This window comes from Pelobates fuscus, chromosome 10, assembly GCF_036172605.1.
Source record: "Pelobates fuscus isolate aPelFus1 chromosome 10, aPelFus1.pri, whole genome shotgun sequence".
Lineage (NCBI taxonomy): Eukaryota > Metazoa > Chordata > Amphibia > Anura > Pelobatidae > Pelobates > Pelobates fuscus.
In genome coordinates, this window is record NC_086326.1 from 115,704,533 (window position 1) to 115,721,356 (window position 16,824).

General features: G+C 45.5%; 1 protein-coding gene across 2 annotated transcripts in view; it reads left to right on the top strand.

Annotated features, from left to right (window-relative positions):
• Positions 1-16,824, top strand: part of KDM2A (lysine demethylase 2A) — a 123,266-nt gene that overhangs the window by 15,830 nt on the left and 90,612 nt on the right. For both annotated transcript variants that reach the window (XM_063434978.1, XM_063434977.1), the window contains exons 4-6: positions 2,600-2,678; positions 2,790-2,836; positions 4,785-4,963. In XM_063434978.1, coding sequence (XP_063291048.1) covers positions 2,600-2,678; positions 2,790-2,836; positions 4,785-4,963 — 305 coding nt within the window. The remainder of the gene's footprint in view (positions 1-2,599; positions 2,679-2,789; positions 2,837-4,784; positions 4,964-16,824) is intronic.

Consider the following 16,824-nt stretch of genomic DNA (forward strand, 5'->3'; position numbering starts at 1 on the left):
AAGTCTCCAGAGTACAACAGTACCCCTCATGTACAGGTTTTATGGTGTTTTCAAAAATTACAGCGTCAAATATAAGGCTTGTGTTTCATTGTTTTCACATTAAAATTCGCCTGATTGCTTACGTTGCCTTTATGACCCTATGGTAGCCCAAGAATGAAAATTACCCATATGATGGCATACCATTTGCAATAGTAGACAACCAAAGGTATTGCAAATGGGGTATGTCCAGTCTTTTTTAGTAGCCACTTAGTCACAAACACTGGCCAAAATTGGCGTTTTTTGCATTTTTCACACACAAACAAATACTAACGCTAACTTTGGCCAGTGTTTGTGACCAAATGGCTACTAAAAAAGACTGGACATCCCTTATTTGCAATACCTTGGGTCGTCTAATATTGCAAATGGTATGCCATTATGGGTGTAAATTTATATCCTGGGCTACTATACAGTCTCAAAGTCAACGTAACCAATCTGGCGAATTTCAATTTCAAATGTAACACGCTATATTTGACCCTGTAACTTCCCAAAACACCATAAAACCTGTACATAGGGGGTACTGTTTTACACGTAAGACTTTGCTGAATACAAATATGTGTATTTTATTGCAGTAAAAGCAAACAGTATTATGACATTGACAGTTAAAATGTCATGTAGAACTAAAAAAATCTTATTTTTTCCCATTTTTTTCATATTAAATTATTTTTCATAGCTAAACATTTGATATTAAATGAAAGCCCTGTTTCCCCTGAATAAAATGATATATAATAAGGGGGGGTGCATTTAATATGAAAGAGGTGAATTACGGTTGGACAGACATATAGCGCAAATGCCAGGTTTTGTTTATGTTTTGTTTCGTTCACAACTTGTACATTTGGCTGCGGTGTTAAGGGGTTAATATCAAAGCTGAATATTTTTGGAAGTAGTTTTTAGTTTGTTTTTAGTTTTAGCTATTTTAGGGGGATATCTGTGTGTGCAGGTGACTATTACTGTGCATAATTATTAGGCAACTTAACAAAAAACAAATATATACCCATTTCAATTATTTATTTTTACCAGTGAAACCAATATAACATCTCAACATTCACAAATATACATTTCTGACATTCAAAAACAAAACAAATCAGTGACCAATATAGCCACCTTTCTTTGCAAGGACACTCAAAAGCCTGCCATCCATGGATTCTGTCAGTGTTTTGATCTGTTCACCATCAACATTGCGTGCAGAAGCAACCACAGCCTCCCAGACACTGTTCAGAGAGGTGTACTGTTTTCCCTCCTTGTAAATCTCACATTTGATGATGGACCACAGGTTCTCAATGGGGTTCAGATCAGGTGAACAAGGAGGCCATGTCATTAGATTTTCTTCTTTTATACCCTTTCTTGCCAGCCACGCTGTGGAGTACTTGGACGCGTGTGATGGAGCATTGTCCTGCATGAAAATCATGTTTTTCTTGAAGGATGCAGACTTCTTCCTGTACCACTGCTTGAAGAAGGTGTCTTCCAGAAACTGGCAGTAGGACTGGGAGTTGAGCTTGACTCCATCCTCAACCCGAAAAGGCCCCACAAGCTCATCTTTGATGATACCAGCCCAAACAAGTACTCCACCTCCACCTTGCTGGCGTCTGAGTCGGACTGGAGCTCTCTGCCCTTTACCAATCCAGCCACGGGCCCATCCATCTGGCCCATCAAGACTCACTCTCATTTCATCAGTCCATAAAACCTTAGAAAAATCAGTCTTGAGATATTTCTTGGCCCAGTCTTGACGTTTCAGCTTGTGTGTCTTGTTCAGTGGTGGTCGTCTTTCAGCCTTTCTTACCTTGGCCATGTCTCTGAGTATTGCACACCTTGTGCTTTTGGGCACTCCAGTGATGTTGCAGCTCTGAAATATGGCCAAACTGGTGGCATCTTGGCAGCTGCACGCTTGACTTTTCTCAGTTCATGTCCAGTTATTTTGCGCCTTGGTTTTTCCACACGCTTCTTGCGACCCTGTTGACTATTTTGAATGAAACGCTTGATTGTTCGATGATCACGCTTCAGAAGCTTTGCAATTTTAAGAGTGCTGCATCCCTCTGCAAGATATCTCACTATTTTTGACTTTTCTGAGCCTGCCAAGTCCTTCTTTTGACCCATTTTGCCAAAGGAAAGGAAGTTGCCTAATAATTATGCACACCTGATATAGGGTGTTGATGTCATTAGACCACACCCTTTCTCATTACAGAGATGCACATCACCTAATATGCTTAATTGGTAGTAGGCTTTCGAGCCTATACAGCTTGGAGTAAGACAACATGCATAAAGAGGATGATGTGGTCAAAATACTCATTTGCTTAATTCTGCACTCCCTGTATAGTATTAGGAATACAGATTTGGGACTCCTAACGCAATAGTTTTCCATTAAATGGTCTGACTGCATACCCTGGGAGGGCGCCATGGCACTTATGGCAATATAACTTCTATAGTTTGCTGCAGTATGGTTATGGTGCTTGTAGTGTTACATTAATCACATCAATCTGTCCCTTATCTACTCCTGTCCTATCAATCTTTTGTGGTTTTATCCCTTCCCCTACATATATAATTTTCTCTTGGTATTCTCTTTTAGACTTCAACATGAGATATGTTCAAGAGTGTGGTCTTCGTGATCCACTGATCTTCATTAGTTCTGAAGGACTAGGTATCAAGTAAGTGCAGACACCATTACTTAGACCTAATACCAAAGCATTGGTAAATAGCTTTTGTAGCCTGCACAACATAGATGGGAATATGTCTAACTTTTCTGTCTTCTTCAACAGTATGCCAGACTCAGATTTCACTGTGAATGATGTGAAGATGTTTGTAGGTAAGTGTTTAATCATCCTCTCCCTTTTTCTCAGTTTCATATTCTTCCATGGATGTATGCTTCTAAATTAAGAAATACACATACCATTAAATAGTTGATGGTACACAGAATGAACACATCCTTGGAATAAATAGCACAGATTTTTCAGCTGTTTTAATTTTTTTAATTTTTTTCATTTCTTCATTCATTTTATTTATTTTAAATTTTACATTCATTTTATTTTTATGGCAGGCGATAGACAATACATTGTTTCAAAAATCACACAATGAGTAACACATGATATGCAAAGAAAAGTACAGAAGCCGTAAGTTATATCCCCTAATTTTAAATTTTATTGTAACATGAGTAGTATAACAATTCTAACCAGTGGCCGAGTTTAAACAAGAGAATAAGGGCTTATGCTGTAATTTTAGATTAGAAGATAATTTTACCTTTTGTGATATCTAACTAATGGGTACTACTAACAAAGGTGGCGTTGGGGGTTTGTTACAGTTTTACCAAAGCTGGTGATCATTGCGTTAAACATTGCACCATAGTGCATGCTATAGAGCCCTTCTTAAACTGTAATTTGTGTTAAACGAATTGGCAAAAAGAAAAGCAAGACACCTAATGAGGGAACTAGTGAAACATAGAGCATTGCCCATCATGCCGCCAACTCGACTCAGGTTTCCGCTTGGGCGGATAAGCGTGGTTTACTGCTCCTATATTTGGTAGCGGGAGTCCCAGAACCTTGTGAAAAGCAGGTGCCTCTGTGAAAGAGGAGAGCTTATTTACAGTCACGTCATGAGTTGCTGTGAGGGTCCTAGAAGTTGCCCACTTATATTCCACTCCAGCTGCCTGCAGTTGTCGTGTCACAAAATCAAGAGATCTGCGCCATGGAAGTGTGGACGTTGTGAAATCCTGGTAGAGAGTAAAGCTAGACTCTTTATAGGAATAAGACTTGGTGCCGACATGGAGTGGTCCTTATTTTGTGAGAATGAGCAGCAATTAATTACGTTCCTCATAATACAAGATGGTGCTTGTGACACTTAAGGCAAACTGTATGCCCCATCAAAGGTGAGTTTTTTTTAGTCTGACCAGGTGGTAAGATGGATGCCACAAAGCGTCTGACATAGTGTCGTAGTTCCTCAGTCGTGATGGTATCTGGAATGCGGTATCAGTCTTCCATAACTGCCATTTGCACAGTGATCATTTGTTGGGCAGACTGAAATTGGTGGATAGTGTCCCTTATGGTAGATATATCAGTTTAAAGGTCTGTTATGTCCTCCTCTGTGGCTCGATCACAGTCTTTGATGTCTTGGATGTCACCTTTCACCAAAGCTATGTCTGCTGCCAGTAGCTTCTGGATATCCTGTAGGAGATTTTGTATATCCTGTTTTGTGACTGGGACTTACCCTTTTGATGTCTGTAATGGAGCAGCAAGGCCTATTAGAATCATAGGCTGCACATTTATACCACAAGGTTTAGTTGGCAGAGGCCTCAAGGCTTTCTGCAGTGGCCATCTTGGCCTGCTCTTGGTGCAGTGTCCCAATAGCCCTTGTTTTGGTGGGTGCACTTCTTGGCAATTTGTGCGATCGGCAACCCATGGTCAAGGTGCTATCAGCGGACGTTGCGGAAGGATTGGTGGTTGCACAAGATGTTCCTCCTGTGAAGGAACTGCCAGGGAGGCTCTCAAAAGCAGGTAAGATTGACATGCATTAGGCATCTATCTGCTCAGGAGGATACCCGAAAGTGAGTTTTGGGTCACTCCTGGCTGGATGACTCAATGTGCTCTGGATGTTCAGCTTTTTTGATCAAAAACTATGGGAGCTGCAAAACGTGCGTTTAGTTTAGGTATTATTCATTGATTAATTTTCCTCCCTTTAAATCTAGTGTGTTTTAAAATGTAGGGAAGGTGATTTTATTGAAAATCCATTTCAAATTTAAACATGTTGGTTTTGTTTTACAGGGAGCAGACGCATTGTTGATGTTATGGATGTAGGCACTCAAAGGGGCATTGAAATGACAATGGCACAGTGGGCAAGATACTATGAAACTCCTGCAGATGAAAGAGAAAAATTATATAATGTAATCAGCCTGGAGTTCAGCCACACAAAACTTGAAAATCTTGTGCAGAGGCCAACTACGGTAAGCATTCCCACCCTCTTTCACTAATACCAAAGTATTCTCCAGCCTGGCTTGGCTATTTTCCACTTTTTTGGCTGTTTCTGGATACCACCCTGGTGTTTAAAAAACAAACAAAACCCCAAAAACTGTAAATTTACTTTTATATTTTTTTTTTGTTTTGTTTTCTTACTGCTAGCTCACATAACTTCTTTCCATCGTTATTCATTGTCTAAGGTTTTTCATTGACTTGTCTTGTTTGTTGCTTTTTTTTTTTTTTTTTTTTTTTTTTTTTTTAAATGCTTAATCTCATGTTGTGCCATCCTCTGTCCTGGTTTATTTGTATTGTTTCTTCTGTTTACGGTTTACAAGACTTTTAGTGACCAAAGTTGATTGACATACTTTTTGTAATTAATAAAGAAGATTATAATTAAAGGGACACTGTAGGCACCCAGACCACTTCTGCTCATTGGAGTGGTCTGGGTGCCAACTCCCACTACTCCTAACCCTGTAAGTGTAATTATTGCAGTTTTCTATAAACTGCAATAATTACCTTGCAGGGTTAACTCCACCTCTAGTGGCTGTCTACTAGACAGCCACTAGAGGTCTCTTCCTGGTCCATAGCACAGGAAACCTGTGCTAGAGCGTCGCTGGACGTCCTCACGCTGTGTGAGGACCTCCAGCGTCACTCAAATCCCCATAGGAAAGCATTGAAATTCGTTTTCAATGCTTTCCTATGGGGAGACCTAATGCGCATGCGCGGAATTGCCGCGCATGCGCATTAGGTCTCCTCGGCCGGTGAGCGGGATCAGTCTCGCCGGCCGGCCGACGGAGCCAGTAGGAGGAGCGGCAGGCAGGGCCGGTGCAAGGATTCTTGCCGCCCTAGGCAAGAATACATTTTGACGCCCCCCTTATGAACGCAGCTACATTCCCTCAAAGGCTTATTCACTAAACTCTGAATTACACTAAAGAGACATTTAGGGAAAGAGGCGCACTGAGTAGATATTAAAGGGAAACTATAGTGCCAGGAAAATAAACTTGTTATCCTGGCACTATAGCTTCCCCCTCCATCAAGCGCATCTCCCCTCGTGGTGCAGCAGGGGTTAAAACACATTCTGTCACTTACCTGGGTCCAGCAGTCTTTTGTGCTGGCTTGGTTCCGCCTTCGCTCCTCATTGGGCGCGCTCGCAGTGGTATTTCCGTGACTGGACGTCCCCGTGCATAGCCACTAGAGGAGTTAACCCTGAACGGTAATTATTGAAGTTTCCTAAAAATTGCAATAATTACCTTTGCAGTGTCACTTACACAATCTCACTAATACACACTCTCTCACTGGCATACACACTTACACATTCTAACTAACTTACACACTAACACATACACATTCTCACTTACCTACACAGTGCCACTTGCACACTCTCACTAACACACACAGTGTCACCTACATACTCACTTATACACATTGTCAGTTACACACTCTAACACCACTCAGTGTCACTTGCACACTCTCCCTAACACATACTCACTAACAGTGTCACTTGCACATTCTCACTAACACACACACCCAGTCACTTGCACACTCTCCCTAACACACACACACACACACACACAGTCACTTGCACACTCTCCTTAACACACACACAGTCACTTGCACACTCTCCTTAACACACACACAGTCACTTGCACACTCTCCTTAAAGCGGCACTGTCATGCCGAATCCTGTTTTTTTTTTTAATCCCCCTCCCGCCTCCACTACATCCAATCGACCCCCTAGTCACCCCCAAATGCCCCTAAGCCCCCCACATTACCTTTTTTTATTCTTTATCTTCTGCCCCGATCTTTATTCAGGGCGCCGCCATCTTTGTGTGGGTAGGTGAAGTCCCTGTGGGACACGTCATCTGCCCACACTACACAGACTGTGAGATTCCCGCACATGCCCAGTGAAACACCTGGACATGCGAACGGGAATTTCATCTATTCATTCATTCATCAGACAGACGAATGAATGAATAGAAAAAATCAGATGAACAAACTAACACTGTGTATCAGTGTTAGTTTGTTCGTTCAGTTTATTACAAGGAGGGAGCTACCGGCGTGCAGCTCCCTCTTTGTAATATGTAACTATAGAAGCGGCAGGGAGCAGAGCTCCCTGCCACTTCATAAGCCCCCCAGGTCCCCCCCATCACTCTATGGGGGTCAATATGACCCCCATAATAGCACAAGGGAGATTAAAATCTCCCCAATGCCCCTACTCGCTATACCGCGAGTAGGGGCATGTCCACTAAACAGTGAGTGGGGGCCCTAATAAAACAATAAGGGGGGACACCTACTGTCCTCCCCCCCGGCCCCCACCCCTGAGCGGTGGGTGGGGGCCCTAATAAAACAATAAGGGGGGGGGACCTATTGTCCTCCCCCCCCCCCTGGCCCCCACCCCTGCGCGGTGGGTGGGGGCCCTAATAAAACAAAAAGGGGTGGGACCTACTGTCCTCCCCCCTGGCCCCCACCCCTGCGCGGTGGGTGGGGGCCCTAAATGATCCCCCCCCCCATCAAGGTGACTAGGGGTCCCAAGCCCCTAGTCACCCCCCACCCAAAACATTCTATCCCCTACCTACCCCCCTCACCCTAAAAATAGTGAGGGGGGAATAAAATAACTAACCTGTAAAAAAAAAAAAAAATATTAAACTTACCATTTGACGTCTTCTTTTTTCTAAATTCTTCTTTCTTCAGCCCCCCAAAAGGCCAAATAAAAATCCATCATACCCGTCGCAATATAAAAAAAAAAAAACGAGCGCAAACAAAAATTAATCCATGTTCACCCATGGAGGGCACGCCGCATACTGAGCTCCGCAGGGCGGGTCAAGGCTTATAAAGCCTTGCCCCGCCCTGCAATTAGGCTTAGAACACACTGATTGGTTGGTTTAAGCCAATCAGAGTGCTCTGTGTCATTTTACACAGCGTGGGAAAATTCCAAAGAACTTTCCCACGCTTGTAAAATGACACAGAGCACTGTGATTGGATGGATTTCAAACCATCCAATCACAGTGCTCTGTGTCATTTTACACAGCGTGGGAAAGTAAAATTTTCCCACGCTGTGTAAAATGACACAGAGCACTGTGATTGGATGGCTTGAAAACCATCCAATCATAGTGATCTGTCATTTTACACAGCGTGGGAAAGTTCTTTTGAATTTTCCCACGCTGTGTAAAATGACACAGAGCACTCTGATTGGCTTAAACCAACCAATCAGTGTGTTCTAAGCCTAATTGCAGGGCGGGGCAAGGCTTTATAAGCCTTGACCCGCCCTGCGGAGCTCAGTATGCGGCGTGCCCTCCATGGGTGAACATGGATTAATTTTTGTTTGCGCTCGTTTTTTTATTTTTATATTGCGACGGGTATGATGGATTTTTATTTGGCCTTTTGGGGGGCTGAAGAAAGAAGAATTTAGAAAAAAGAAGACGTCAAATGGTAAGTTTAATATTTTTTTTTTTTTTTACAGGTTAGTTATTTTATTCCCCCCTCACTATTTTTAGGGTGAGGGGGGTAGGTAGGGGATAGAATGTTTTGGGTGGGGGGTGACTAGGGGCTTGGGACCCCTAGTCACCTTGATGGGGGGGGGGGATCATTTAGGGCCCCCCCCTTATTGTTTTATTAGGGCCCCCACCCACCGCGCAGGGGTGGGGGCCGGGGGGGGAGGACAATAGGTCCCCCCCCCCTAATTGTTTTATTAGGGCCCCCACCCACCGCGCAGGGGTGGGGGCCGGGGGGGAGGACAGTAGGTCCCCCCCCATATTGTTTTATTAGGGCCCCCACCCACCGCTCAGGGGTGGGGGCCGGGGGGAGTACAATAGGTCCCCCCCCTTATTGTTTTATTAGGGACCCCACCTACTGCGCAGGGGTGGGGGCCGGGGGGGAGGACAATAGGCCCCCCCTAATTGTTTTATTAGGGCCCCCACCCACCGCGCAGGGGTGGGGCCAGGGGGGGAGGACAATAGGTCCCCCCCCCCTAATTGTTTTATTAGGGCCCCCACCCACCGCGCAGGGGTGGGGGCGGGGGGAGGACAATAGGTCCCCCCCCCTAATTGTTTTATTAGGGCCCCCACCCACCGCGCAGGGGTGGGGGCGGGGGGAGGACAGTAGGTCCCCCCCCCCATATTGTTTTATTAGGGCCCCCACCGCTCAGGGGTGGGGGCGGGGGGAGGACAATAGGTCCCCCCCTAATTGTTTTATTAGGGCCCCCACCCACCGCGCAGGGGTGGGGGCCGGGGGGGAGGACAGTAGGTCCCCCCCCATATTGTTTTATTAGGGCCCCCACCCACCGCTCAGGGGTGGGGGCGGGGGGAGGACAATAGGTCCCCCCCCCTAATTGTTTTATTAGGGCCCCCACCCACCGCGCAGGGGTGGGGGCGGGGGGAGGACAGTAGGTCCCCCCCCCATATTGTTTTATTAGGGCCCCCACCGCTCAGGGGTGGGGGCGGGGGGAGGATAATAGGTCCCCCCCCTAATTGTTTTATTAGGGCCCCCACCCACCGCGCAGGGGTGGGGGCCGGGGGGGAGGAGTGTTTATTATTTTTTTATTTTTTTTTTACAGTGAGCAGCCACAGGCTGCTCACTGCTTACTAGACATGCCCCTACTCGCGGTATAGCGAGTAGGGCATATTATTTACTAATACGAAGTAATCTTTACTTAGTATTAGTAAATTTGGCTGAAAGACCAATTTAGGTCTTTCAGCCTTTTAGTAGATAGCTCCCTGATACCGTGGGAATTAGGGAGTTATCTACTAAGCGGCTGCAAGATGCAGCCACAGCAATGAATAGGATCGGAGTTTCATTCATTAGAATGAAATTCCGATACGATCAAAGTGCCGAATTGCTCCTAACACCAATGGAGAAACAGTGCTCATTCTGTTAGGATGCAATTCGGCAGTTTTGCCGGCGTTCTGTCTAAGTGACAGGACGTTCGGCAGTACTGACAGGAAGCATTGTGGGAACAGGGAGGAACGCTAGGGATCATGGGAAAATTGCTCTGACCAGCGGAAATGAAGCACACTTTGCTCATCCGCTGGTCTGAGCTGGTCAGAGCTGGTCAAGCGGAGAAATCCTCCATAAGACAAAGAGTCCCTACTTTGTCTTATGATTTTAAAGAAAACCAAAGAAGACAGGAAGAAAAGAAGAACAGATCCTGAGAGAGGGGGAGAAGAGGAAGAGATTGAGGAAAGGTAAGTTCGGCATGACAGTGCCGCTTTAACACACACACAGTCACTTGCACACTCTCCTTAACACACACACAGTCACTTGCACACTCTCCTTAACACACACACACACACGCACAGTCACTTGCACACTCTCCTTAACACACACACGGTCACTTGCACACTCTCCTTAACACACACACGGTCACTTGCACACTCTCCTTAACACACACACAGTCACTTGCACACTCTCCTTAACACACACACAGTCACTTGCACACTCTCCTTAACACACACACACACACACACAGTCACTTGCACACTCTCCTTAACACACACACACACACACACAGTCACTTGCACACTCTCCTTAACACACACACACACACACACAGAGAATCACTTGCACACTCTCCTTAACACACACACACACACAGAGAATCACTTGCACACTCTCCTTAACACACACACACACACACACACACACACACACAGAATCACTTGCACACTCTCCTTAACACACACACAGAATCACTTGCACACTCTCCTTAACACACACACACAGAATCACTTGCACACTCTCCTTAACACACACACACAGAATCACTTGCACACTCTCCTTAACACACACACACAGAATCACTTGCACACTCTCCTTAACACACACACACAGAATCACTTGCACACTCTCCTTAACACACACACACAGAATCACTTGCACACTCTCCTTAACACACACACACAGAATCACTTGCACACTCTCCTTAACACACACACACACACAGAATCACTTGCACACTCTCCTTAACACACACACACAGAATCACTTGCACACACAGAATCACTTGCACACACAGAATCACTTGCACACTCTCCTTAACACACACACACAGAATCACTTGCACACTCTCCTTAACACACACACAGAATCACTTGCACACTCTCCTTAACACACACACACAGAATCACTTGCACACTCTCCTTAACACACACACAGAATCACTTGCACACTCTCCTTAACACACACACACACACAGAATCACTTGCACACTCTCCTTAACACACACACACAGAATCACTTGCACACTCTCCTTAACACACACAGTCACTTGCACACTCTCCTTAACGCACACTCTCCTTAACGCACACTCTCCTTAACGCACACTCTCCTTAACGCACACTCTCCTTAACGCACACTCTCCTTAACGCACACTCTCCTTAACGCACACTCTCCTTAACGCACACTCTCCTTAACGCACACTCTCCTTAACGCACACTCTCCTTAACGCACACTCTCCTTAACGCACACTCTCCTTAACGCACACTCTCCTTAACGCACACTCTCCTTAACGCACACTCTCCTTAACGCACACTCTCCTTAACGCACACTCTCCTTAACGCACACTCTCCTTAACGCACACTCTCCTTAACGCACACTCTCCTTAACGCACACTCTCCTTAACGCACACTCTCCTTAACGCACACTCTCCTTAACGCACACTCTCCTTAACGCACACTCTCCTTAACGCACACTCTCCTTAACGCACACTCTCCTTAACGCACACTCTCCTTAACGCACACTCTCCTTAACGCACACTCTCCTTAACGCACACTCTCCTTAACGCACACTCTCCTTAACGCACACTCTCCTTAACGCACACTCTCCTTAACGCACACTCTCCTTAACGCACACTCTCCTTAACACACACACAGTCACTTGCACACTCTCCTTAACACACACACAGTCACTTGCACACTCTCCTTAACACACACACAGTCACTTGCACACTCTCCTTAACACACACACAGTCACTTGCACACTCTCCTTAACACACACAGTCACTTGCACACTCTCCTTAACACACACAGTCACTTGCACACTCTCCTTAACACACACAGTCACTTGCACACTCTCCTTAACACACACAGTCACTTGCACACTCTCCTTAACACACACAGTCACTTGCACACTCTCCTTAACACACACAGTCACTTGCACACTCTCCTTAACACACACAGTCACTTGCACACTCTCCTTAACACACACAGTCACTTGCACACTCTCCTTAACACACACAGTCACTTGCACACTCTCCTTAACACACACAGTCACTTGCACACTCTCCTTAACACACACAGTCACTTGCACACTCTCTTTAACACACACAGTCACTTGCACACTCTCTTTAACACACACAGTCACTTGCACACTCTCTTTAACACACAGTCACTTGCACACTCTCCTTAACACACACAGTCACTTGCACACTCTCCTTAACACACACAGTCACTTGCACACTCTCCTTAACACACACAGTCACTTGCACACTCTCCCTAACACACACACACACAGTCACTTGCACACTCTCCCTAACACACATACTGTCACTCAAACACAAACTTTACATAAAGTCACACTTTATTTACACACACAAACAAACCAATGTACACACTCCCCCATTTACAAACATGCACACAATAAGAAATCCACCTTAACCATGCCATACTTGGGTACTGTGAAGAGAAGAGGTCCAGGCTGCAGGATCCAGGATGTTGCTCTTTCTCCTGGGGGAGCAGGAGAGCCGTGCACTGTGAGCACAGCCTGCTTCCTGCTCCCTTCACCATGCTTCCGGTGTTCACAGGCTCCCCCTGCCTCCAGGAAGCACAGTGCTCTGCTCGGGGGATGGGGTTACAGCAAACCCCACTGCCCGAGAAGGTAATCGGCTGCAGAGGGAGCCCAGCAGGTGAGTGGCTGCGCTGGGGGTGGCTAAGGAGCCGCTCACCCAGCACAGCATCCCCAGACAGCTACAGCAGGGCAGCCCACCGGGAAACCTCTCGGTTTGCGCCACCTAGAGGCCGGCGCCCCAGGTGAATGCCTTATTCGCCTTAATGGTAGCGCCGGCCCTGGCGGCAGGGGAGGAGCAGGCAGCGACGTGGGACATGTCGCTGCCTCAGGTAAGTCACTGAAGGGGTTTTCACCCCTTCAGTAACTGGGGATTGGTGGGTGGGAGGGAGAGGGACCCTCCAGTGCCAGGAAAACTGATCGTTTTCCTGGCAGTGGAGTTTACCTTTAATAAAGAACATTATAAAACACAAGCCACTTGTTTGCAACTAGTGGGATTTGGAATATTGGTATACTTGGAGTGCTTTATCTTAAATGGGCACTTCACAGCCTATTAAAATAAATCTGAACTTTTTGTAAAATAAAAAATAGGACATATTCTTCAAACATAAAGCTCTTCAGCAAGCTGGAGTGTTCCATTTAAGCAATATGAAAGCCCTAGATTACATAGTCTGATGACTGATGTCTGCAGTGTTTATTGGAAAATGTAAGAAATTTGATGTTTAAACTTCACTTGCATTTGTTTAAAAGTACTTTTTTGGTGTCAGAATTTATCAATGGCAGTGCGCATAAGAGAACATTGGAGGATCCAACTGTGTTCCTTTCACAACATGAGTACCAAAGTTATTATGCGGAGTCGGAGATCGCAGTGTGTTTTTTTTTATTTTTTTTTATTTATTTTTTATTTTTGTCCTCTTCCTCTGTTCTTTCCACACTCACTCCTTCTCTCCTCCTCGGTTCAGAGCTATGAGATGGGATGTCGGTGAGCCAGTGCAGGCTGCTACTTGCTGCCTTGGGGGTGTATATGGAATTGGTAGGTGGGGCAGGCTTTAGTGGCAAGATGAGCTGTCACTCAACACACAGCTTGATGAAGTCCTCTGTGTGGACCAAAACATTGAAGTTTTTGTTTCAATAAACCTGCCTTCCTGCAGCAATCCTGAGTGCATGGACCTAATTCATAGTCTCTGCTAAACTTGGTTTTACCAACCCTAAGTGTGAGTGCTTTATCCTCTGTTTGTGAATCTCTATAATAATGAGATGGTAAAGAAGCAATTCTATGTAATTTTGCTGCTTGGCCTGCTCTGGCATTCTCATGTTTCCTGCAGCTTTATTTAGATGTCGAGCAATAAATTAATTAAAATCTTAGTTTGGTGAGTTAGTAGAGCCCATGGTATTTTAAATACATGCCACTTGAACCTCAGATGTCCCGTCTGGTAGTTATAATAGTGTATGTGACTTGTTTCACATATCTATGTAAAAGCTCATCTGAAACGGTTTGAAGATTGAAGTGAAACTTTTTTGCTTGGCTAGTTCCTCTACTATAGTAGTTCAGTTTCAGAGTGAGTCAAAACCAAAATCAGGGTGACAGCTGCAGGCTTGTGAGCTTTCATTGTCAAGAAGTTAGCTAAAATTGTGTTTCTTTAATTATTTAGCCTTACTGCAATTAAACATCTCACCACCCCTAACTAGTTCTAAAAGATACATATCACAAAAAATGTGAGCATAGTATTTATTGTTTATTTGCTGCATGTCTGTAAAGTATGCAAGTGTGTATATACATATATATTTAGGGGGAGAAGAGGTCTAAAAGCATATGAGTTAATTGGTACCCCAGCTAATCCTCATATCATCTGTCTTGCGAAGTTATATTCCATATAACCATTAAAAAAAAAAAAAATCTTTATTTTTGTTCTGACGAACAAGCAGTGATACAAGAATGCAGACATAAGTGTGGAAGTAACAGTACAATGTTGTATCGTGTATTACAGAATGCAAAATTGGATGGTTAGTACAGGCATTATACACATATTGTGCACTCTGTGTGCATTGTTGTCAGAGGTTTTTCTTTTAGATTGGCAAGCAAAATGCAACTATATACAATGGCAGTATTGTTGAGGAGTAGGCTTTGTAGGTAGAGTGTCGTGAGCATTCAAGTTGGCTCTGATGAGTTTGTTATGCTGTGGTGTTCCAGGCTTATGTAAATTGTGTTCTCATCTTGAGTGGTCAGTATAGGCATTGTACATCTCCTGGATGCTCTGTCTACCCCACCCTCTTTATGTTACTATTCCGTTAAGTGTGTATACAGGTAGAGCAATATACTGTGGTAGCGGTGGTGGGGGGTAAATGTTATCGGCTAGTTGTGTGAACGAGAGTTTCATTTAGTGACCTCGCTGGCATGGGTACTGTACTCGTTGGTGGTGGCTACCCTTTCCTAGTCTTGCGCCAGCATACACCTATCCCCTCAAGTGGTCTGCAAGTTTCCTGTGTGTTCAAGCCTTTCACTCCTCCTGTTTGTTTACAAGTCTAGTGTGCTTGCAGTGGATAGAATATGTACAAGGAAAAGATAGTGAGTTAGAGACAAGTAGAATTAATTAAGTGTTGAAATGAAGTGATCTCCTGGGGGCCTAGAACCAGGGTCCGTCTGTCCCAGCAGACTGCGCCCCGTGTTCTGGCTTTAACCAGCTACCCGGTCTGCGGTGGTGCCGCTTCCACCCGTCCGGGCTCTGGTATGACAGTGGCCATTGGGCGACTCTAAGGCCTCGCCACTGACATATATCGCGTGGATGCCGCCCCACGCCCCGGGCCTCGGTTCTATGTGTCGTACTGCTCCCACAGATTCCACACCTTATGGAACGTGGTCAACGTATTCCGCACTTGAGTGCAGTGAGTTTATCCATCAAATAATTGTCCCGCAGTTTTGTTCCCACCATAGATATCTGTGGGAGGTCTGGGCATGACCACTTTTGTGCTACGGCCCGGTGGGCCGCAAGATAAATCATGTTTAGGTGTTTTTGTTCGTGTCTTGGGAGGCCCTCTGTGGGTCTAGATAAGAGACATGCCCATGGGTCTAGTGTCCGTTTTTGTAAGATTTGTGAGCTGAAGTCTACTATGCTGCGCCAGTATGTCGAAACCTTCGGGCACTCCCACCACATGTGTGTGTATATATGTGCCTCTCCCCCCGCATTAGTTCCAGCAATCATCAGTTGGGCCCAATCTCATGTGTTTTTGTTTTACTGGCGTCATGTACCATCGAAATAGCGTTTTTTACGCCTGTTCTTGGAGTGTTACGCATATTGTGGTTTTGGTGCATGCTTCCCATATATCTTGCCACTCCGTTCCCTCTAGGACCTCCCCCAGGTCGGCTTCCCACTGGTCAGTGTAACGTAGTGTGCCCTCTTTGTCTGGGACCATGTTGAGGTGATTATACAATAATGTAATTAGCTTAGATTGTGTAGTCTCCGTGTAGCATAGTCTTTCGAAAAAGGTTAGAGGTGTCTGGGCTGCCTTCCTAACCTCAGGCCTCTGCGCAAAGTCTCGGATCTGCAGGTACCTTAAGTAATCTCTTGTTTGTAGTGTGGCTTTGGTGCTTAGGTGCGCGTATGTGACTATGTCCTGGTTTACAAATAGGTGGACGTATCTCTGTAGCCCCCCTGGCCTCTATCCCTTTATAGTCCTGGGCCCTCATTCCTGGCGGGAATGCCCTGTTTCTAAAGACCGGTGTCATGGGGGACAGGGGGGAGCTTTTAGTTTGGTCCCATATCTGTATTGAGTTTAGTATGGCCGGGTTTGTGGTTCATAGCATGGCTCTGTGTTTTGGGTGCCCATATGAAAAACTGTGGGAGGTCCTGTACCGTCATTAGCGACTCCATGTCTACCTGAGCTAGCTGTGCCGCTAAGTAATAATTATATACGTTAGATAGTCCCAGGCCCCCTCTGGGTTTTGGTGTGTACATGAGGGTGCGTGCCATTCTGGGGCGTTTATTATGCCAAATGAAGGAGTCGATCGCCCGCTGTATGCCCGTCAGGTCCCCCCGGGAGATTCGGACCGGGAGCGCCTGAAAGAGGACCAGAAG